The sequence below is a fragment of the Sceloporus occidentalis genome, unplaced genomic scaffold (assembly GCF_023333645.1).
Source record: "Sceloporus occidentalis isolate IW3139 unplaced genomic scaffold, rSceOcc1.0.p SCAF_37, whole genome shotgun sequence".
Classification (NCBI taxonomy): Eukaryota; Metazoa; Chordata; class Lepidosauria; order Squamata; family Phrynosomatidae; genus Sceloporus; species Sceloporus occidentalis.
The window spans coordinates 6530792-6547479 of record NW_028317017.1 but is presented as its reverse complement, the minus strand read 5'-3'; the positions used below and the strand labels follow the sequence as shown (position 1 = coordinate 6547479).

General features: G+C 35.2%; 1 protein-coding gene across 1 annotated transcript; it reads left to right on the top strand.

The window, feature by feature from the left end:
• The first annotated feature begins 1284 nt into the window (after nucleotides 1-1284).
• Nucleotides 1285-16477, top strand: LOC149297779 (aquaporin-9-like). The gene is made up of 6 exons (XM_089488221.1): nucleotides 1285-1380; nucleotides 6503-6629; nucleotides 13968-14105; nucleotides 14541-14659; nucleotides 15612-15829; nucleotides 16303-16477. Exons 1-6 carry the CDS (start codon nucleotides 1285-1287, stop codon nucleotides 16475-16477), a joined length of 873 nt encoding a protein of 290 aa, XP_089344347.1.
• Nucleotides 16478-16688: the final 211 nt, after the last annotated feature.

The following is a 16688-nucleotide window of genomic DNA, read 5'->3' as shown; positions in this document are numbered from 1 at the left end:
CACAGCGCTAGAAAAAAAATGGCACATATATCAGACTGTAATGGATCCAAACTTGGCCAGGACTGTGCCAGCAACCAACGTTATATACTTCTTGCCAGCTGACCACTGGCACCGGCACGTGTTCAATTTCCAAATCATTAGTAAAAATCATTCACAACATCATGTCATTTCCAATGTAACATGGCACCAGAGCCACAATGTTCATCCATATTCAGGAGGCGGTAAAAGGTTGTCTTTCTGATAGAACTTCGCAGGCATAACATCTGATATTGGCAAGACATGTTTATTTAGAACAACAGTAGCACTACATATTGTCTCATGTGTATTGCTACTAAACAAGCAAAAGAACTTTGGTGTTCAGGGTTGGAGCCTTTTAGTAGATTAAAAGTGAAATTGGCAATTTGCATTAGTCATTACAATATTTAGTGACACTCAAATTCTACAGTATTGCCTGACAGAGACATAAATATCTTCACTGTTTTAGGGAGAAATTGAAAAACATAGTTTACAGGATAAAAGCTGCAAATACACCCAAATATTATATTAAAAAAACCTTTAAGGGTGCCTGAAAAAAACTTACTTTAAAATACAAAGTTAGGATAGACTGCAAAGCCTACTAGTATATGAGAGATTATGAAATAAAACAAAGAGTATTGATTATTGAGGAACTTCATATCTCAAAACGTTAACTGGAAAAAAATTATTGACTTGTGAAAATGAGTAATCATTAACCTAATACTAGATTTAAAGGTTTTGTGTACCTTCAGATAAATGGCACAACTGACTTGCACATGTTGCTTTAGAATATTATAGAGACTCCACTGTTAACCACTGTTATATTTTTTTAATAACAGAATCTCGATGACTTAATGTACTTTACTATAATTAGACATAATTCCAACCTAGTGTTCAGGCACTTCATGGTAAGGCACTTATTACAGTTTGAAAGGGACATTGCTTAAACTATATTATACCCTTCGATAAGGTGTTTGCATTTTCAACATTTAATCAGAGATATTTCAAAAATGTACATTAAAAAGAAATAAGGTGGAAAATTTTCAGGATGAGCTGTTACGTTTACGCAAAATAATTCAGCCAATGACAGTGCAGATAGAGGGTTTTCCTGGCACTATATGAATCAGTCCTTTCTGTGAAGCAGATGCAGGAGGCACGAGATTTCCATGTGTTTAAAGTTTAATTGAGCAGTCGAAAGAGCAGAACATGTCTGATTCTGACAACGCCAACAAGGGTAGCCGGAGAAACAGCAAGTACACCAATTTAACCATGAAAGGCAACAGAAGTTTTAAAGAAAAAATTGCACTGAGGAACAACTTGGCAAAAGAAACACTGGCAGAGTTCTTCGCTACATGTTTGTTGATAGTAAGTGTCAGCTGTTTTCCTGTTTCTTTTTATATGACTATGCTGATGCATACAATGTCAGAATTTGTTTAGCAATGTGGGGCGTAAAGGCACATGGCCTTTTATTTTTAAACATTTCATTTCAAAGAGCATGAAAAATGAGCAGGTCCTCCAAAAATGTTTTTAAACATTTTTACCGTAAATAGTGTTTAATGTTCTACAAGAAAAAAACATACATTTTAAATCAAACAATATCTAAAGTGAAGGTTTCCCCCAAATGAAAGCATTTTCATAAATATCTAGGTAAAAGTATGTTTTTGACAAGAATGTGTCCATTTTTTTTTGTAAATTGAATAACATTGTTTTCTTTAAACGCTTATAAAAATATCTGCCGGTGCTATCACTACTTCTCTATTGAAAGTAGCTTCCTTCCTGTAGTTTGTTTAACTTCTTTATGTTTCTGGTTGTTTATATGATATCACACTCTCTCTCTTCCCCACCAAAATAACTAGCAGAGCCCTTTTTAAAAAGTAATTTAACTGTAAGGTAAATATACCTGTGTTATATTGAAATAGATTGTTTTGTTGACTTAAGTTAAAATTCACTTATAAAAAAAACCACATTTGATTATAAAATAAATATTATTTGTTTATCTTCTTTCTGTATATCTGGTTGTTTATATGATATCACAGTCCCTTTCGTACCCACCAAAATAACTAGCAGATCCTTTTTTTAAAGATGAAAAGAAAACAAAAACAAAAAATATTTGCACTTTAATGCATATGATAGCTGAGCGTTACTTTTTATTAATATCTTTTTTTAATCAAAATGGATAGACAGATTTATCAGAATTATCTCTATACATTTAGGATGTTTGCCTAAACCCCAGCTAAAGTGAAACTAAGGCTCCTGGCATTAGGGGCCGGGCTGGGGGGTCACATCTGCTTTTGTAAGCAAAAGGAGGTATGTAGAATTGCTTCTGGTTGGCTCAAGGTTGGCTCAAGTGGCTCATATTGCAATTAAAACAATGTTTAATTTAATTCTGCATTTTAGAAAATGTAAAACATTTTCTTTCTTATCATTCTTTAATAAATCCAATAATTACTTGCTATTTGTATATTCAGACAACATGTGTCAGGTATACACATTCAGATTCCCAGGTTGCTGTTAGAATAATAATGACTAATAAGTACACAAAACAAGGAAATAATTCAGCGTGTACCCAGTGAATACCATTAAAAAAAACATCTAAGGCATAAATATTGGTGATTCTGTCACACTATATGGTCATATATTGCTAAGCCATTCACTATGTCAAAGTTCTCTTAAGTTCAGCAAGTTATCAAATTTTTCATGGCTATATTGCTTACCAAGGAGCTGAATCAGCTGGACTACTTTGCATTTTAACCAAAAAGAGACTCTCAAGGAATGTAAAGCCTTCTCTGGACACCAATAATGAGGCACCTGTGTGGCAGCAGGTGCTGCTAAACCCTAAGGTTTGGTGAGAACCTGCAAATATGCCCAACAACAATCACAAAAAATACAAAATAGTGGAGCACACAACCTAAAAACCATAAAAAGCAAATACATTAGATTTTAACCCAAGAGACTCTTAAGCAATTTAAAGCCTTCTTTGCACACCTCGTTTTCTGGGTAAGATGTAAAGCATTCTCAATGATTCAGCTCCTTGGTAAGTAATATAGCCATGAAAAATTAGATAGGACTCGCCAAACTTGGGGTACTTTGACAGAGTGGCAGGCTAAGCAATATATGGCCATATAGTGTGACGGGATCACCAATATTTAGGCGTTTTTTTTTTATATATTCGCTGGGAATGCACTGACTTCTTGCCTTATTTTGTGTACTTATTGGTCATTTATCTAGCAGCAAACTCATGTGAGAGGTAGGTGACTTGTAATACAGGTATACTGTGATAAGAAGGAATGTAGGCTCAAATTAAAACGAGGAGAGGGGGTACTTTACTCCTCCAGCCCAAGTGTCAGTGCACCGCATAAAGACAAAATGTTTTGTGAGCTTTAAAAGAGGTTAGGAGACATTACATTGCTTTGATTTTGTTAGGACAGTTGTGAATCTAAGTTGTAGATATGGCTCACTATGAAGAAGTACTGAGTTATGTTCTCAAAACATGTACATGAAGTTGAGCAGTTGGTGCTTGTTACTTGACTCTGTGCCCTGGGAGTTGAATTGCTTACTAGTGAGTACGCTAGGGTTCTTTTTTGCGTATTAGTCTGGATTTCAGATGGCTCAAGCCTGTGATCTGTGAAACACATCTATAAATATAACATAAACTAAACAAACTCAAACATTGCCACATGATGTTTAAAGAGGATTAAGTCATAACGGTTACACAGCAAATTATTAGCTTCAGGGAGTGGCAAACAGGCACAATTAAACAATAATTTGGTTAAGCTCTTGGAACTCTTTCTAAATGGAGGAAAATCAATCATATTCATATAAATGTCATATATATATATAAGTTAAGGAGCCATCAAATGCCATGGCAATAGCCAAGCTGAGGAAATGCCAGATTTAAGGGTTGACTTGTTGAGCCATGCTATAGCCAACGCAAGGAAACATGTAGAAAAATCCAATTTTGTCCTTTACTCCTGATGTACTGAGATGAGCCAACACAGGCTTGCCCAGGTTTATGAAATAAGTGTGCATCTATAATGAAAGATAAGAATGATCAATGGAAAGGTGCGTTAAAACATTTTTAACTATAACTGCTAATCAAACCCAAAGACACACTTGCAGGTCTAATGTAATTCAAAAGCAATAATATACAGAAAACTATATCAAGAACTAAATGCAAAACAAAGTTCTAATCAAAATGAGATTGCCAATAAACCAGATTGGAAACGCTAATCCTGGCATCGGTCTTATCTTGTGTATATTTAATAGCCTGTAAAAATATATCCAAGATAAGATAAATTAAGTAAGCTGATTAACAGGCTTCTATAAACAGAATGGTTAGTATACACAATTTTACCAGAATATATCTGTACAAACCAATTCTGAAAGATCAATATACTGTATAATATATATATATATATATATATATATATATATATATATACACATATTCAGTACAGTGCAAAAGTTTTAGGCAGGTGTAAAAAAAAGTTTTAGGCAGCAACTATGAATGAACTATAAATATGGGGGATTCCGTCACAATATCTGGCCATATATTACTTAAAGCACCCCTATTACGGCAATTCTTTTCTAATTGTACATGGCTATACTGCTTACAAACAAACTTGAGAACTCTCCACTGGAAAAACGTCACCACTGGAAAACTCCGGTTCAAACAATTGCCAAATTCTAAGGTATGTTTTTACCAAGCCAATCTGGGAGAGCAGGATAGCGAGGCTGTATTTACCAATAGGGAGATTAAGCTTGCGCAAGAGCACTATGTTTAATAGTACACAAGGCCTACTCACACCAGCCATGCTCACCATACCCACTTCTCATTCCATTTACACCCATGTGGCCCCTCTGTTATGCCTATGCCACTCTTTAAAAAAAAAAAAAGCTGTGTTAATGGTGGAGTGATGCCACTTTCAATACAGTTAAAAACGATATTTCACAATACAAGTAATTATCGTGTTATGTTCAGGAAGTAAATAAAATGCAACAAATAAGAGGCCAAATAGGTTCACATGTCTGAACAAGGCAATGCCTTGCTCAGCCAACTGAGAGAGAGAGAGAGAGAGAGAGAGAAAGAGATACATACATACATACATACATACATACATACACACACTTAGATTTTGCCTAAAACAGCAGAACAATCCTAGAGTTACTTATTTGAATTTGCTGCCAAGAGCAATTTTTTTTCGGTTTCTCAGTACTGCAAAAACACTATTTCCTGTTTTTAGTAAGTTTTTATCAAGCTGGTAATGTTATTCTGTTTTTGTGACATTTGTGCAGAATTTCTTATTCTCAAAACAGTCTATGCGCTCAGGATTACACGGTTGAAAGCACACTTTAGAGAAGTGTTTAGGTATAAACAACAGCAAAACATGTATAATGAATATCCTGATGTGCACTATACATATTCCTGTGGGACCAGAGCGTACTAAGCCCAAGTTTTATGTTTTGTGTGGCTGAACTCTCTCACTGCTTTCATTAAAGTGTTCATTCCAATAAAGGATGTTCATCTGTGTCCATGCATTCCCACTTTGTAGCCTCTTAAAAAATACCCATTAACAACATGAATAAGTTATGCTTGCCACCTCTTTGATTTATTACGTTTAACCCCTTCTCTTGGCGGTATCATTTACATTCTACCTATTACCATATAATAATGGTATTACACCCATTCCTGCCAGACATAGCTTATGCTGTAATTTTGGTTTGCATTTAATCATCCCCATATTGTGGTTTATAAACTCTGCGTTGTAGATACAACTATGTGCACTCCGAATATATTTATGGAAAATCTCTAAATCAGAAAAGATTGCACTTCTCGCAGTACTGCCTGGAGAAATGATTTTATCCCAATAAACTCTCAATATTTTTTCACTTGTAGCTTTTAGCTTGTACTCTAACATGTTCTGTGAATGGTAGTGATGGGTGCGAGAAGCCATCAGCTCAGTACCATCCAGCTTAGAATATAAAGTCCTTCATGAACTGTGTAGCGTTCCAGAGGAAAATAGTTTCCAATCATAGGTTAGACATGTGTGTGTATGTGCAGCCACCAGAACATGGCTGCGGGTGCAGAGGTGACTGATTTAACATGGCTGTGACCACTTTTGCTGCCACAAGAAAATAGTTGTAGTTGGGTTGGTAGTCACAAAAAAAACACTAAGAAACTTTAATCTACACTTCAATTAGGGCATTGTTTTGTCAAGCCTTACTATGCATAGCATGTAAATATGATCATACTTTTCAAAAAGACAACTAAATGCAAGAGGGTACTAAATAAAATTCTGCTACCAATAACTTACAAAAAAGTATCATCTTCTAAATTATACAGTTAAAAAGTTGATTTTTGCTGTTTACAGTTATTTTGTTGTAGTCTATGGCGTCATTAGCTGTTTTTGATGTGTTAATACAATTTATTAAAACGTAACACCACAGTATTTCCATGTTGAGTATTTTTCATACATTCTTTTTTTAGACTTTTGGCTGCGGCTGCGTGGCATCATCTGTTTTAAGTAATGGAGCCGCTGGTGGACACCTAAGCATCAATATTGGATTTGCAATGGCTGTAACTATGGCCATCTATGTTTCTGGAGGTGTCTCAGGTAAGTGATTTATTCATCTTGAAAACAGTATGCAAATGTTGCCATTTTTACTTTCTGGACTGATTATTTGTAAGTACTTAAGTATAAGCGGTAAGGACACATACTAGACAATGTATCAAATACATTGATACCTACAAAACAATGGCCAGAAAATGGAGCCACGTTGAGCCATAGGGCCTAAATAAACAAATATATTTATTACAATTTAGTGTCCTTGAACAAAAAAAATAGATGAACAATGAAATACTAAGGAATACATTAGCTCATGGACTGTATTTTCTACTATAAGCTTGTTACTTGATTGACAAAACTACCTTGCCTGGAATTTTATATTAATATTCACTGTCATCTTTGTAATTTATTTGTCGGTTATAATTCAGTAAGCACTTAATTACTACTTGTAAATTATCTTAATGCAGGAAAGTGATGTATTAATCAGACCATAACCACAACCTTTCTTCTTAAAATAGCACATTCAGTTTAAAAATCATTTACTCATTCAAAAATATTTTAAGTATTTTTATAACTTTATGAAAGCACCATTTTTTTTTTTATATACAGGTGATAACTCTAAATAAGGGATTTTCCATTTGTGAGATCTTCCCACTGTTAATATACTGCAGTAAGGATATATTTCATTGAAGCTGGCATATTTAGCTATGCCTTCTAAGCCAGGTACCATGGATGCATAGCACCCAGAAGCCTGGAGACTGAGGTGCCCAGCGGGGTTATTTAATATGTGCTGCAAGAGCGTGAGCTGCAGTGATGAGCGAGGTAACAGGAAGGGGAAGGGAAAGCTGGCAACTTGTACTAAGAATGAGAGAGGGTGTAAGCATGCATGGTGTTAGAGTGACTGAGTGTATGTGTTAGTGTATGGTGTTGGATAGTGTGTATGTATGAGCTAGTATATGGTTTTGGAGAATGTGTAAGTATGTGTAAGTGTGTGGTGGTAGAGTGAGTGTTAATGTATAGTGAGTGAACAGATGATTTGTCTCATAATGCAGGTTGTGGCTACTTATAGGATAGATTGCATACTTCTTTGAATAGGTGGGTGCTTAAGTTCGAATGGAAGAGTATGACTGCACCCATTTATGGATCGTAAGTAAGGGTATAAAGAGCCAGTGGAAAGATTGGCAAAATGTGGCAGTAATGTTATAGGAAGATTAGCTTTGAAGAGGTGTTCAGCCCAGACAGGACATCAAAAAAGGACTGAATTAGTAAAATCTGCAAAGCAATCCTGGTTTTAATCATTAAAACCACCTATATTCTGACAGCTTCAAAACACTTGTTTTTCCCGTGACAAGTTGTTTATGGAATGTGTCAAAGATTCTGTAACCTCAGCAGATGGCCTTAAATAACAAAGTCGAGATCGATAACAGACACAAACCTAAATGTATTTATGAATGAAAAAGGTCATCTTTTAAAGCCCCTGTATCACTTAGCAGTCTATATTGGATTTTCAATAAATGAAAGCACTCAGGTATGCAGTGGTAGGAATTCATAATTAAAATAAAGCATTTGTTATTATATGTAAGAAGTTTGACTATTTGTATGTAAACCTTAATGCACAAATAGAATGATTTTACCACTGCTGAGAAATAAAAACACAATACTTATTTCAAAAATGCACAATGCTAAGAATAAAGAAAATGGTCTTACATAAAACGTCTGATGCTTTCCAAATACTTCATTATGTATTTTATTTTGTGCATGACATTTTGAAGGATAAACTGGCAAATTTAATTCCCAACAACTATATTTCTTAAATATCAGAAGCCATTGATTACTATCAGACATCTTCCAAAAGCTTTATAATTCTGCCTTCAATTTCCTTCCAATTTTAAATCAGAATAAAACTAGAACTGCATATGTACACAGAAGAGATGATACACAATCTAATAATTTATGTCCTGGAACTATGATAATGCCCATTTCAGTATGTTCATTGCCTGATATATATCTTGTAGATGTTTAATGACATATTCAAGTGCATTAGTGGAGTCATGCCATAAACCTTTTTATGGGAATTCTTCAGAACGATTATTTATTTTATTTGAAACACGCAAATAAAAATGTGCAATGACCATAATTTCCTGTTTCCAATTTTACCCAAAGTGAATTATGTACATACTTAACAGTTAAAAATATGTTTCAAATGGTTATGTCTTTTACCTCCCCATAAATAAATAATAAATGTGCATTAGAAACTCACCTAATGAAGCTTGGGAACAGCAATCTTAATTTCTGGAAAATACAAAAAGCATATAAGGCATTTCTTACCAATAACCACACAAGAACAGAGCACACCCAGTAAAAGTATACCGCAAATACCATAAATGCTATTTAAAAAATCACATGTCCCAGGTATAAAAATTGGAGACTCTGTCACATTTTAAGTCCTCTCAGGGTGATCACGGATCTCCATTGTAACCAGCCCATTTTTCAGCGGGACACTGGGGGGCTTGATCACTCCAAAGAGCGACCACTGGCTGTATTGTCTACCATAGAAATGAACCAGTGATTGCATTCCAGTTCAACACACTTTTGGACACCATTAATTGAGGCACCCGTGTGTTAGGAGAGTGCTAATGTAATGCTTTTATTAGATATTTTAGCCTTGCCACATTTTGCCACAAATCCCAACTTCCCTAGGGTTATATAGTCCCTTACTTTTAAACTAGACATTGCCTTAACAATTGTACAAATAAAAAAAAAACATAGAAATGTTATGGTATTCCTTTGATATCAGTGCATTATCCTCAGTTGACATGGTATTGCCTAGAAACTCAGTATTAAATATTTATGCTAGCAACTCTAACCCCTTTACAAAACATCACTTTAGGAGAAAAGGTTCTCCATGTCACATTTTTCCATTTTGAGACTCAAAACAAATAGCCAATGCACTTCATATTTAGCTCAAAATATACATGTATAATCTGTATATACTTTATACAATTGTGGCTTCTGCAGCCTAAGACTAAGTACCTCTTTTCCCAAAATTTGTCAGACAGATTCATTGCACATATCAGAGTTGCCATACATTATTTAGTGTTTGTAAGCTTCTACTTTTTTTTGTTGTTATCGTTTCTTTTTTCTATAGAGGATTTTTTATTTTTTATTTTATATGATAATGGGAGATTTTTATCATAACATTTCAGTGGAGCTTGGTTTTTTTGTGCATTTATTATTCTAATACTTTAACAAACATTCTAAGAAATCTCCATATAAACATTTTGTGCGGTGAGATCAATGGACTTTCTGTTTCCCTGTCAGCTGACAAGTACACATTTATGTCGATCGGTCTTGGCAGCACACCATGTTTCTGCAGTAACTCGTGAGAAAAAGCATAACTGCAGAAATCAGAAAATCAAATCTATAATGATTTTAATATATCTATTTAAGTATTCATATGGTTAGGGTGTTACTATCAATAAAATAAAATTTTAACCACTTAAGGACAATAGGCGGTCCCTAAACCCAATGAAAACAATGCATTTTGAGCCTGTACATGTACGGGCTTTGTCATTAAGGGGTTAATAATGTAACCTTTTAGGGACTCTATAAGCTCATAATCAGCAGCCGTGTTAACACTGGAAAGTTCTGCCCTGATGTTTAGAAATAATGTAATAGTGTATTTTAAAGTAATACATGTAGATATTTTGGGGAGTTTTCCTCTCATGCTTTTCACATTCTTTCTTGTTGCGACATTTATATGTCTTAGCTGGACCAAAGTGAGGAAAATAGTGACATTAAAAACCCATACTCATGAGATGCAGATAGTAATGTTAGCTGGAACATAGTGATCCACTATCAGCTGTAAGACTCATAAGATATGTCACAGGGCGGGTGACATATTTAAAACATGCTCATTCGGTTCTATATCTACAGCAATATGTACCATGTGTCTTTAACCAATCCTGTTTGAAATAATGCAATATATTACATGTTTCACAGATTTACTCACTGCACCAGTCTAACATATTCACATTACAAAATATTGAAGCAATTATTAAAGTGTTTGCATAATATACAAATACAACAGTGGCAAACCTTAGTATGCAACAATTACATCTAAGTAAAACATCTTCCCCATTCATTATCAAGGAACAGCGTGTTTTACCATTAGGTAAAGAATTGCTGAGAAAATCGAATTTTGCACCTAGCTCAGCTGATAAGCCAGGGTATTTATGTGAGAGAGCAAATTCTTAGTGATTATTAGCATTTAATTGCCTCTGATGATGTCAGATTGATTTGATTTGTTTAAAATTGTGTTATTTGTATGAATAGTTAAGTATATTTTGTACCATCTCTTTTAGTAAAGATGTGTGGTGGATTAAAGATCACTTTGGCCTAAAGTGCCATGGGAATTTCATATGTTTTTTTAATTAATTAAATCTAGTGCATTTTGGTCCTTCAACATCATGTTCTTTATCTATGTTTACTTTTTCAACGGAATTGTGAACTTAGGACTAAGCAAACAAAAACAGCAGTACCAAGGCCGCTTTTAGCTCCATTTCAAATCAAAGGTTAGTTTGGAAACCCATGAACATATATTAATTTGCTGTCTGCTTCTTATAACCACCAACACAATGGGGTTTATCCTCTAAAGGAGAGTTGTAGATTCAGCTTCTTCACTTCACCATTCATTATAATTGCAAGTTTCGCCTATCAAGAAGGGTTTAATTGGCTATGTAAAATGCATTGTTCAATGTGTAAAGAGAATTTGAAGAAGTCTTACTGAATTAACTAAATAGTACACAGGAACAGTCAAGCTCCCAATGCAGCAGGCACTCACTGTGGTTGGACATTCATAGTGTACAGTGAAGCCAAGAAGCAAAAACACAACACTTCTCTCCATTTAGTGAACAGACCTTAATGTGCACTTACATGAGTCAATCATGGTAGCAAATGTAGCATAATGAAAATAAATCAAAATAATTTAAATGCATTTTCTTGATCTATACATTTGTTTATAATTTGTGCTAATGCTGTATGTAGATCACTGTTTAATATCTACATGGTGAGAACTATTTTGGTTGACAGGTCTCCATGTTTTAGGAGGTTGGATTTTTCAGCAAGTGTTATGACTTTTAGTATGGGCCAACTTGCCCAACTTGCCTTCTGGGATGAATGTTGCCAGCCCTCCCTTGCTTTTGGGTGTTCCTGTCAGCTGATATCTATTGTCTTCATCAAAACACATTTTACTGCTGTTATTATGTTATTTTTAAAGCATCAACAGGTAATACATCACTGTAAAATCTAATTGGGTTAATAGTAATCATAAACTGAAAAGTACATTGTACAACCTGAAGGCGGTTCTTGTGAAGCAAAAGAACTGGGTTAGTCCTGCATAAATGGCATATAGGCTAGATTCTATGTGATTTTTTTCAATACTCAGAGGACATAAAAAGTTTCTAAAAATCGAATGATTGTATAATGCCATCACGTTGCTACCCTGTGTTTAACTATGTGATAGCTAAACAAGGTGTCTGAGAAAGACGGATTGGTTGAATTGCAAGGGTTCAGACAAGAGTTGGTCACACCCTTCAATGAAGTGATGAAATCTTGGTTGACAATTTCTTACAAAACAAACATAATCTTCTCTTAGGGGAGTAAATTGGCAGCATACAAATGTCCACCCACACCTCTGTGGACACAAGTTCTGCACAACTGGTAGTGCTGTCTGCCAGAAAGCAGGCAGCAGCCACCACCAGTATAATTAACGGGTATCTATATGTACAAGTTCATTTTGGGTTGGAATTCTCCATTGTAAAAAGTTTTTTTCACTGGTTGTTAAGTTATAATCAAATCAACGCAGATCAAATTAACCTTCCGTCTTACCAATGGACTTATCTGTTCCATGTATGTAACACATACATTTGAAATGCTTTACTTGTGCATTGGTGTACCTTCACTTGTCAAGAGGATTTTTGAATTTTAGTCAATGAAAGTTGTTTATATGAAATACTGTTGCGACTCTAAAGCCAACATGGATATGGCTTAAATCTATTTTCTATGTGAGTGCACATTCTTGGGTGCAATTACTGAAACAGCTGCAGTTTTGGTATCTCTTGCATTAAATAAACAGTTGAGATCTGTATAGTGGTCTTTCAGTTTCTTCCACAACTAATTGTTCAGAGTCAGTTCAGTTTGAGCAGGGAGGTCACCCATAATATTACGAGGATTAGTTGTGCAAACATCAAGTATGCCAGTCATTCAAAAACTAATCAGCGGTAGCCGGAGGCATTTCAGTAGTAACATACCTGTTTAAGGGACCCCTGCTTTAAGATGCCATGTGCCTTCATGATCACATAAAGTAGTGCCAGCATGATATCCTTCTCCACTATACCCTGGTATTGCTCACTTTGTGCGTACAAAATACACCTTGTTCCTATGAAAGTGACATTGCATTTATATTATTGCCAACATGCATAACATTTACGGATTTGGACATTGTTCAGATCAGGCAAACAGCTGTCAAAAGTTTCATTTGTCAGGACTTCCCTGACCAAGCAGGGACAACTGGATATTACACATCGTGTTACAGAAGACATCATGTCCACACTGATAGTCATCCATGTATCCAGCCTTCCAAAAACAAAGTGGTTTAACAGGTTCACTGCGGAAGTTTGTAAACAGTGAACAGATTCACAGCACATATAATTCATCAAGAATTAACACTCCCTTATTTCAGTTACAGCCTATAGGTATGTTTTAAAATATAGTTGGTAAATGATAAGCAATAATTATTTTATTGCAAAATGATGTGATTGAAGTGTTTAATTGGAGTTTTTGCAGGCAAGAAAGCCATGCCAGAAATGTGGATTTATTACAACTGTCACATCCCATTAGCTATATTGAAATACTTACCTGAGGCATCTAGCTAGTGTTATTGTATCTTAAAGGGAAAGGTGTCTTCTGGAATTTACAAAAAAATGAACATTTCATACTATGTATTCTACATTTTTTCGCACAGAAATAAAAACACATATTCACTCTTTTTTTGTGTTTAACTGTGAAGTGTGTCAAACATTGAAAATCTATTTGACTATATGATTGGTGTTTTATGATTTACAAAGGGGAAACAGATACACAGTTTGGCAATATCTACTTAATAGTTATAATAAAATATATTGATCATCTGTAGAATGTGTCATGAGGGCAAGGTTTGACTTTGCACATGCTATGTACTTTATACAGGGGTAGTTTTAGATGTAGGTTTCATCAGTAGTGGAAGGAGAGATATGTTATATGGATGCAATTACATATTTTTGTATGCAAGTTAAATGTGCTTTAAGCCTCTCATTTTTTCCCTTTTTGACAATTCTGTCTTTTCAGGTGGCCATATAAATCCAGCAGTTTCATTTGCCATGTGTTTAACAGGAAGATTACATTGGGCTAAATTTCCTTTCTATGTGAGTGCACAATTTTTGGGTGCAATTACTGGATCAGCTGCAGTATTTGGCATCTTCCATGGTTAGTATGTATTTCATATGAACATTTACCCAGAAACTGCAAGTTAAAATCAGTTCTAGCACTTTAGGGCCAGAGGCTAATAAATCACTTGTACAGCCTCCTGCTGGATAAATATGCCTGCACGCCACACTCCTATATTGGCTGCCAAGCCTTTTACAGCATGCGGCCGCACACTGCCACACGAGCCACGATAATAGTAAGTGGGAGGCACAGAAGGCATTTGGGATTTGCCCAATAGCTTGTCTGAGGCTACCTGTATACTGACATAAATTGATAGTTTGGTTATAAATTACTTACACATCCTTGTCTTGAGCTGTTATTTTTTTCTTAATGCTACATTTTATAAACACCATATTAGTGTATGCGCTCATTGTGTTTTATCATGTAGTAATAAATGATGTTGGTATTATTGTTCTTAATTGTTCTGTTCTACAGATGCACTGAAAGCATACACTGGAGGAGTACTTACGGTAGACGGGCCAAATGCTACTGCACACATTTTCGCAACTTATCCATCACCATATCTTTCCACTATGAATGGACTTGCAGATCAAGTAAGTGTCACACAGAAACATGACGGTGCACCTTTTACACATTATATTCCACAGCTTCTGCACATCATAACCCCCGCAAAAAAACACAAGCACGTATCTCCACGTATATTTTTACATAACGTTTTTGAGCAGGGAGACAGGATTACCAACGGGCATTGCAGTAAAAAGAAAGACTTGTACTATAGCTTTTGTGGTTTTTGTTTCATAAAGATTTCCACTTCTGATTGGAAGAAAAAGGATTTTATTCTTTGAATTTTGATTCAAAATTGTTAAGTTTAGTGTTACTGTGATTGTGTTTTTTGGCTCTATTTAGTTTTTCTAACACATTTTTGGTGTGGATTTGATCAGTTTTTCGGCTTTGGGAAACCTCAAAATTGATTTTAATTTTTGAACTTTTAGAATTCGTTCTTCAACACTCCAAGCTATGCATGCTACTGTTTAGAAATATGTGCTAATAAATGTGTTGTTGTGGTATATTAGTGCAGGCATTGTTTTGTTATTGGAGTTAGAAAATTACAGTTCCGTTTTAACTCCTCCTCCAGATGCTTCTGTTGAAATTAGGAAACATTCTTCAGTACGCTTCTTGCACATACTCACCAGAGCTCAACGTCAATTGAAATATATGGAAGTAGCACAGTAGCACATGTATACTATCTAGCATATAGCATTGGCTGCTGCTACTACCACTTAATTTAAGGGAGCTTAACTACGGTGATCTCATATTTTCCAAGACACATATAATTTTCACATGTTGTTGACCAGCACACGTAAAGTGGTGCCCCACAGTGTAAGAGATCCCTAGTCTGCCTTTTAAAAAATCATTTCTGGCCTAATATTTTTTTTTATTGCATAAGGAGCAACTAATATGGCAAAATCATTGCACGTGCTTCCAGGTGCTTTACAATCCGTTTCATAATTACTTCAAGAACTATAATATTTTTTTCCTCATCAGGTGATCGCTACGGCACTGTTACTCATAGGGGTCTTTGCCATATTTGACAACAAAAATATTGGAACACCAAAGGGATTGGAACCCATCGCTGTTGGTCTCCTCATTATGCTATTAGGATTTGCACTAGGATTGAATTCTGGATGTGCCATGAACCCAGCTAGAGACTTAGGTCCAAGGATCTTTACAGCTTTGGCTGGATGGGGCATTGATGTGTTCACGTAAGTTTATTATATAAATAGTATTTTAAAATAGGATAGAATCTGATACTTAAACATGCAATTTGAACTTCAAGTTATAGTAACTTGTATAACCAGGATATATTTGTTTGTGTTCAACAAAAGTCAGCATTTTATAGGCTTAGAGAGTTTATATCAAGTTTCACGCAAGGTATTCTATTAGTAGTATGCTTTCAGATAAGGAATAGACATTAAATGATTAGGTTATTTAATTCCCAGGCCACAACTCCTAAAGAAAGTTGCCAAGTGCTCAAATGCATATACTCATTTAGTGAGCACAAATCATAGTAAAACTTAGTTCTAAGTACTGTCATGTGCATTGATTGTTTAGGGGTCTCTTTTTAACTCAAAATTGACCAATGTTGTTATCCTGTTAGTAGGTTTCTGGATATGCTACCATGTTTTTTAATTGATACCTAAAATGCTTACAATGTTTTTTTCTTGAAATTACACAGAGCTGGAAATAACTGGTGGTGGGTTCCTGTAGTTGGACCTATGGTTGGAGCTACAATGGGAGCTTACATATACATCCTATGTATTGAAGCCCACCACGAACCGGATGAAGATAACGTTAAACTGAACATGGAATCTGACAATTGTGAGAAACAGGAACTCGCTAGTATGGCCTGAGAGACACTTTAACAAAAAAAACTTTTTCTTGAACTGCGCACCCCACCGACAATAGTTTCAAGCAGGTGCCACTGTGTTTACACTTGAAAGCCATAAGAAGCCCAACATGTTCTTCTTTCTTAGCAATTTGAATGTCACTTAGTAGTGAAAGGGTTAACCAGTTGGACATTCTTATTGTTTCAGAGAAAAATGGTAACACTCATATCCTCAA

Bases quoted from the DNA above. Each gene is read 5' to 3' on its own strand.
- LOC149297779 (XM_089488221.1), top strand. From the start codon at position 1,285: ATGAAAGGCAACAGAAGTTTTAAAGAAAAAATTGCACTGAGGAACAAC. The intron at 1,381-6,502 runs GTAAGTGTCAGC...TTCTTTTTTTAG, and splicing joins TCGCTACATGTTTGTTGATA to ACTTTTGGCTGCGGCTGCGT. The intron at 14,106-14,540 runs GTTAGTATGTAT...TCTGTTCTACAG, and splicing joins AGTATTTGGCATCTTCCATG to ATGCACTGAAAGCATACACT.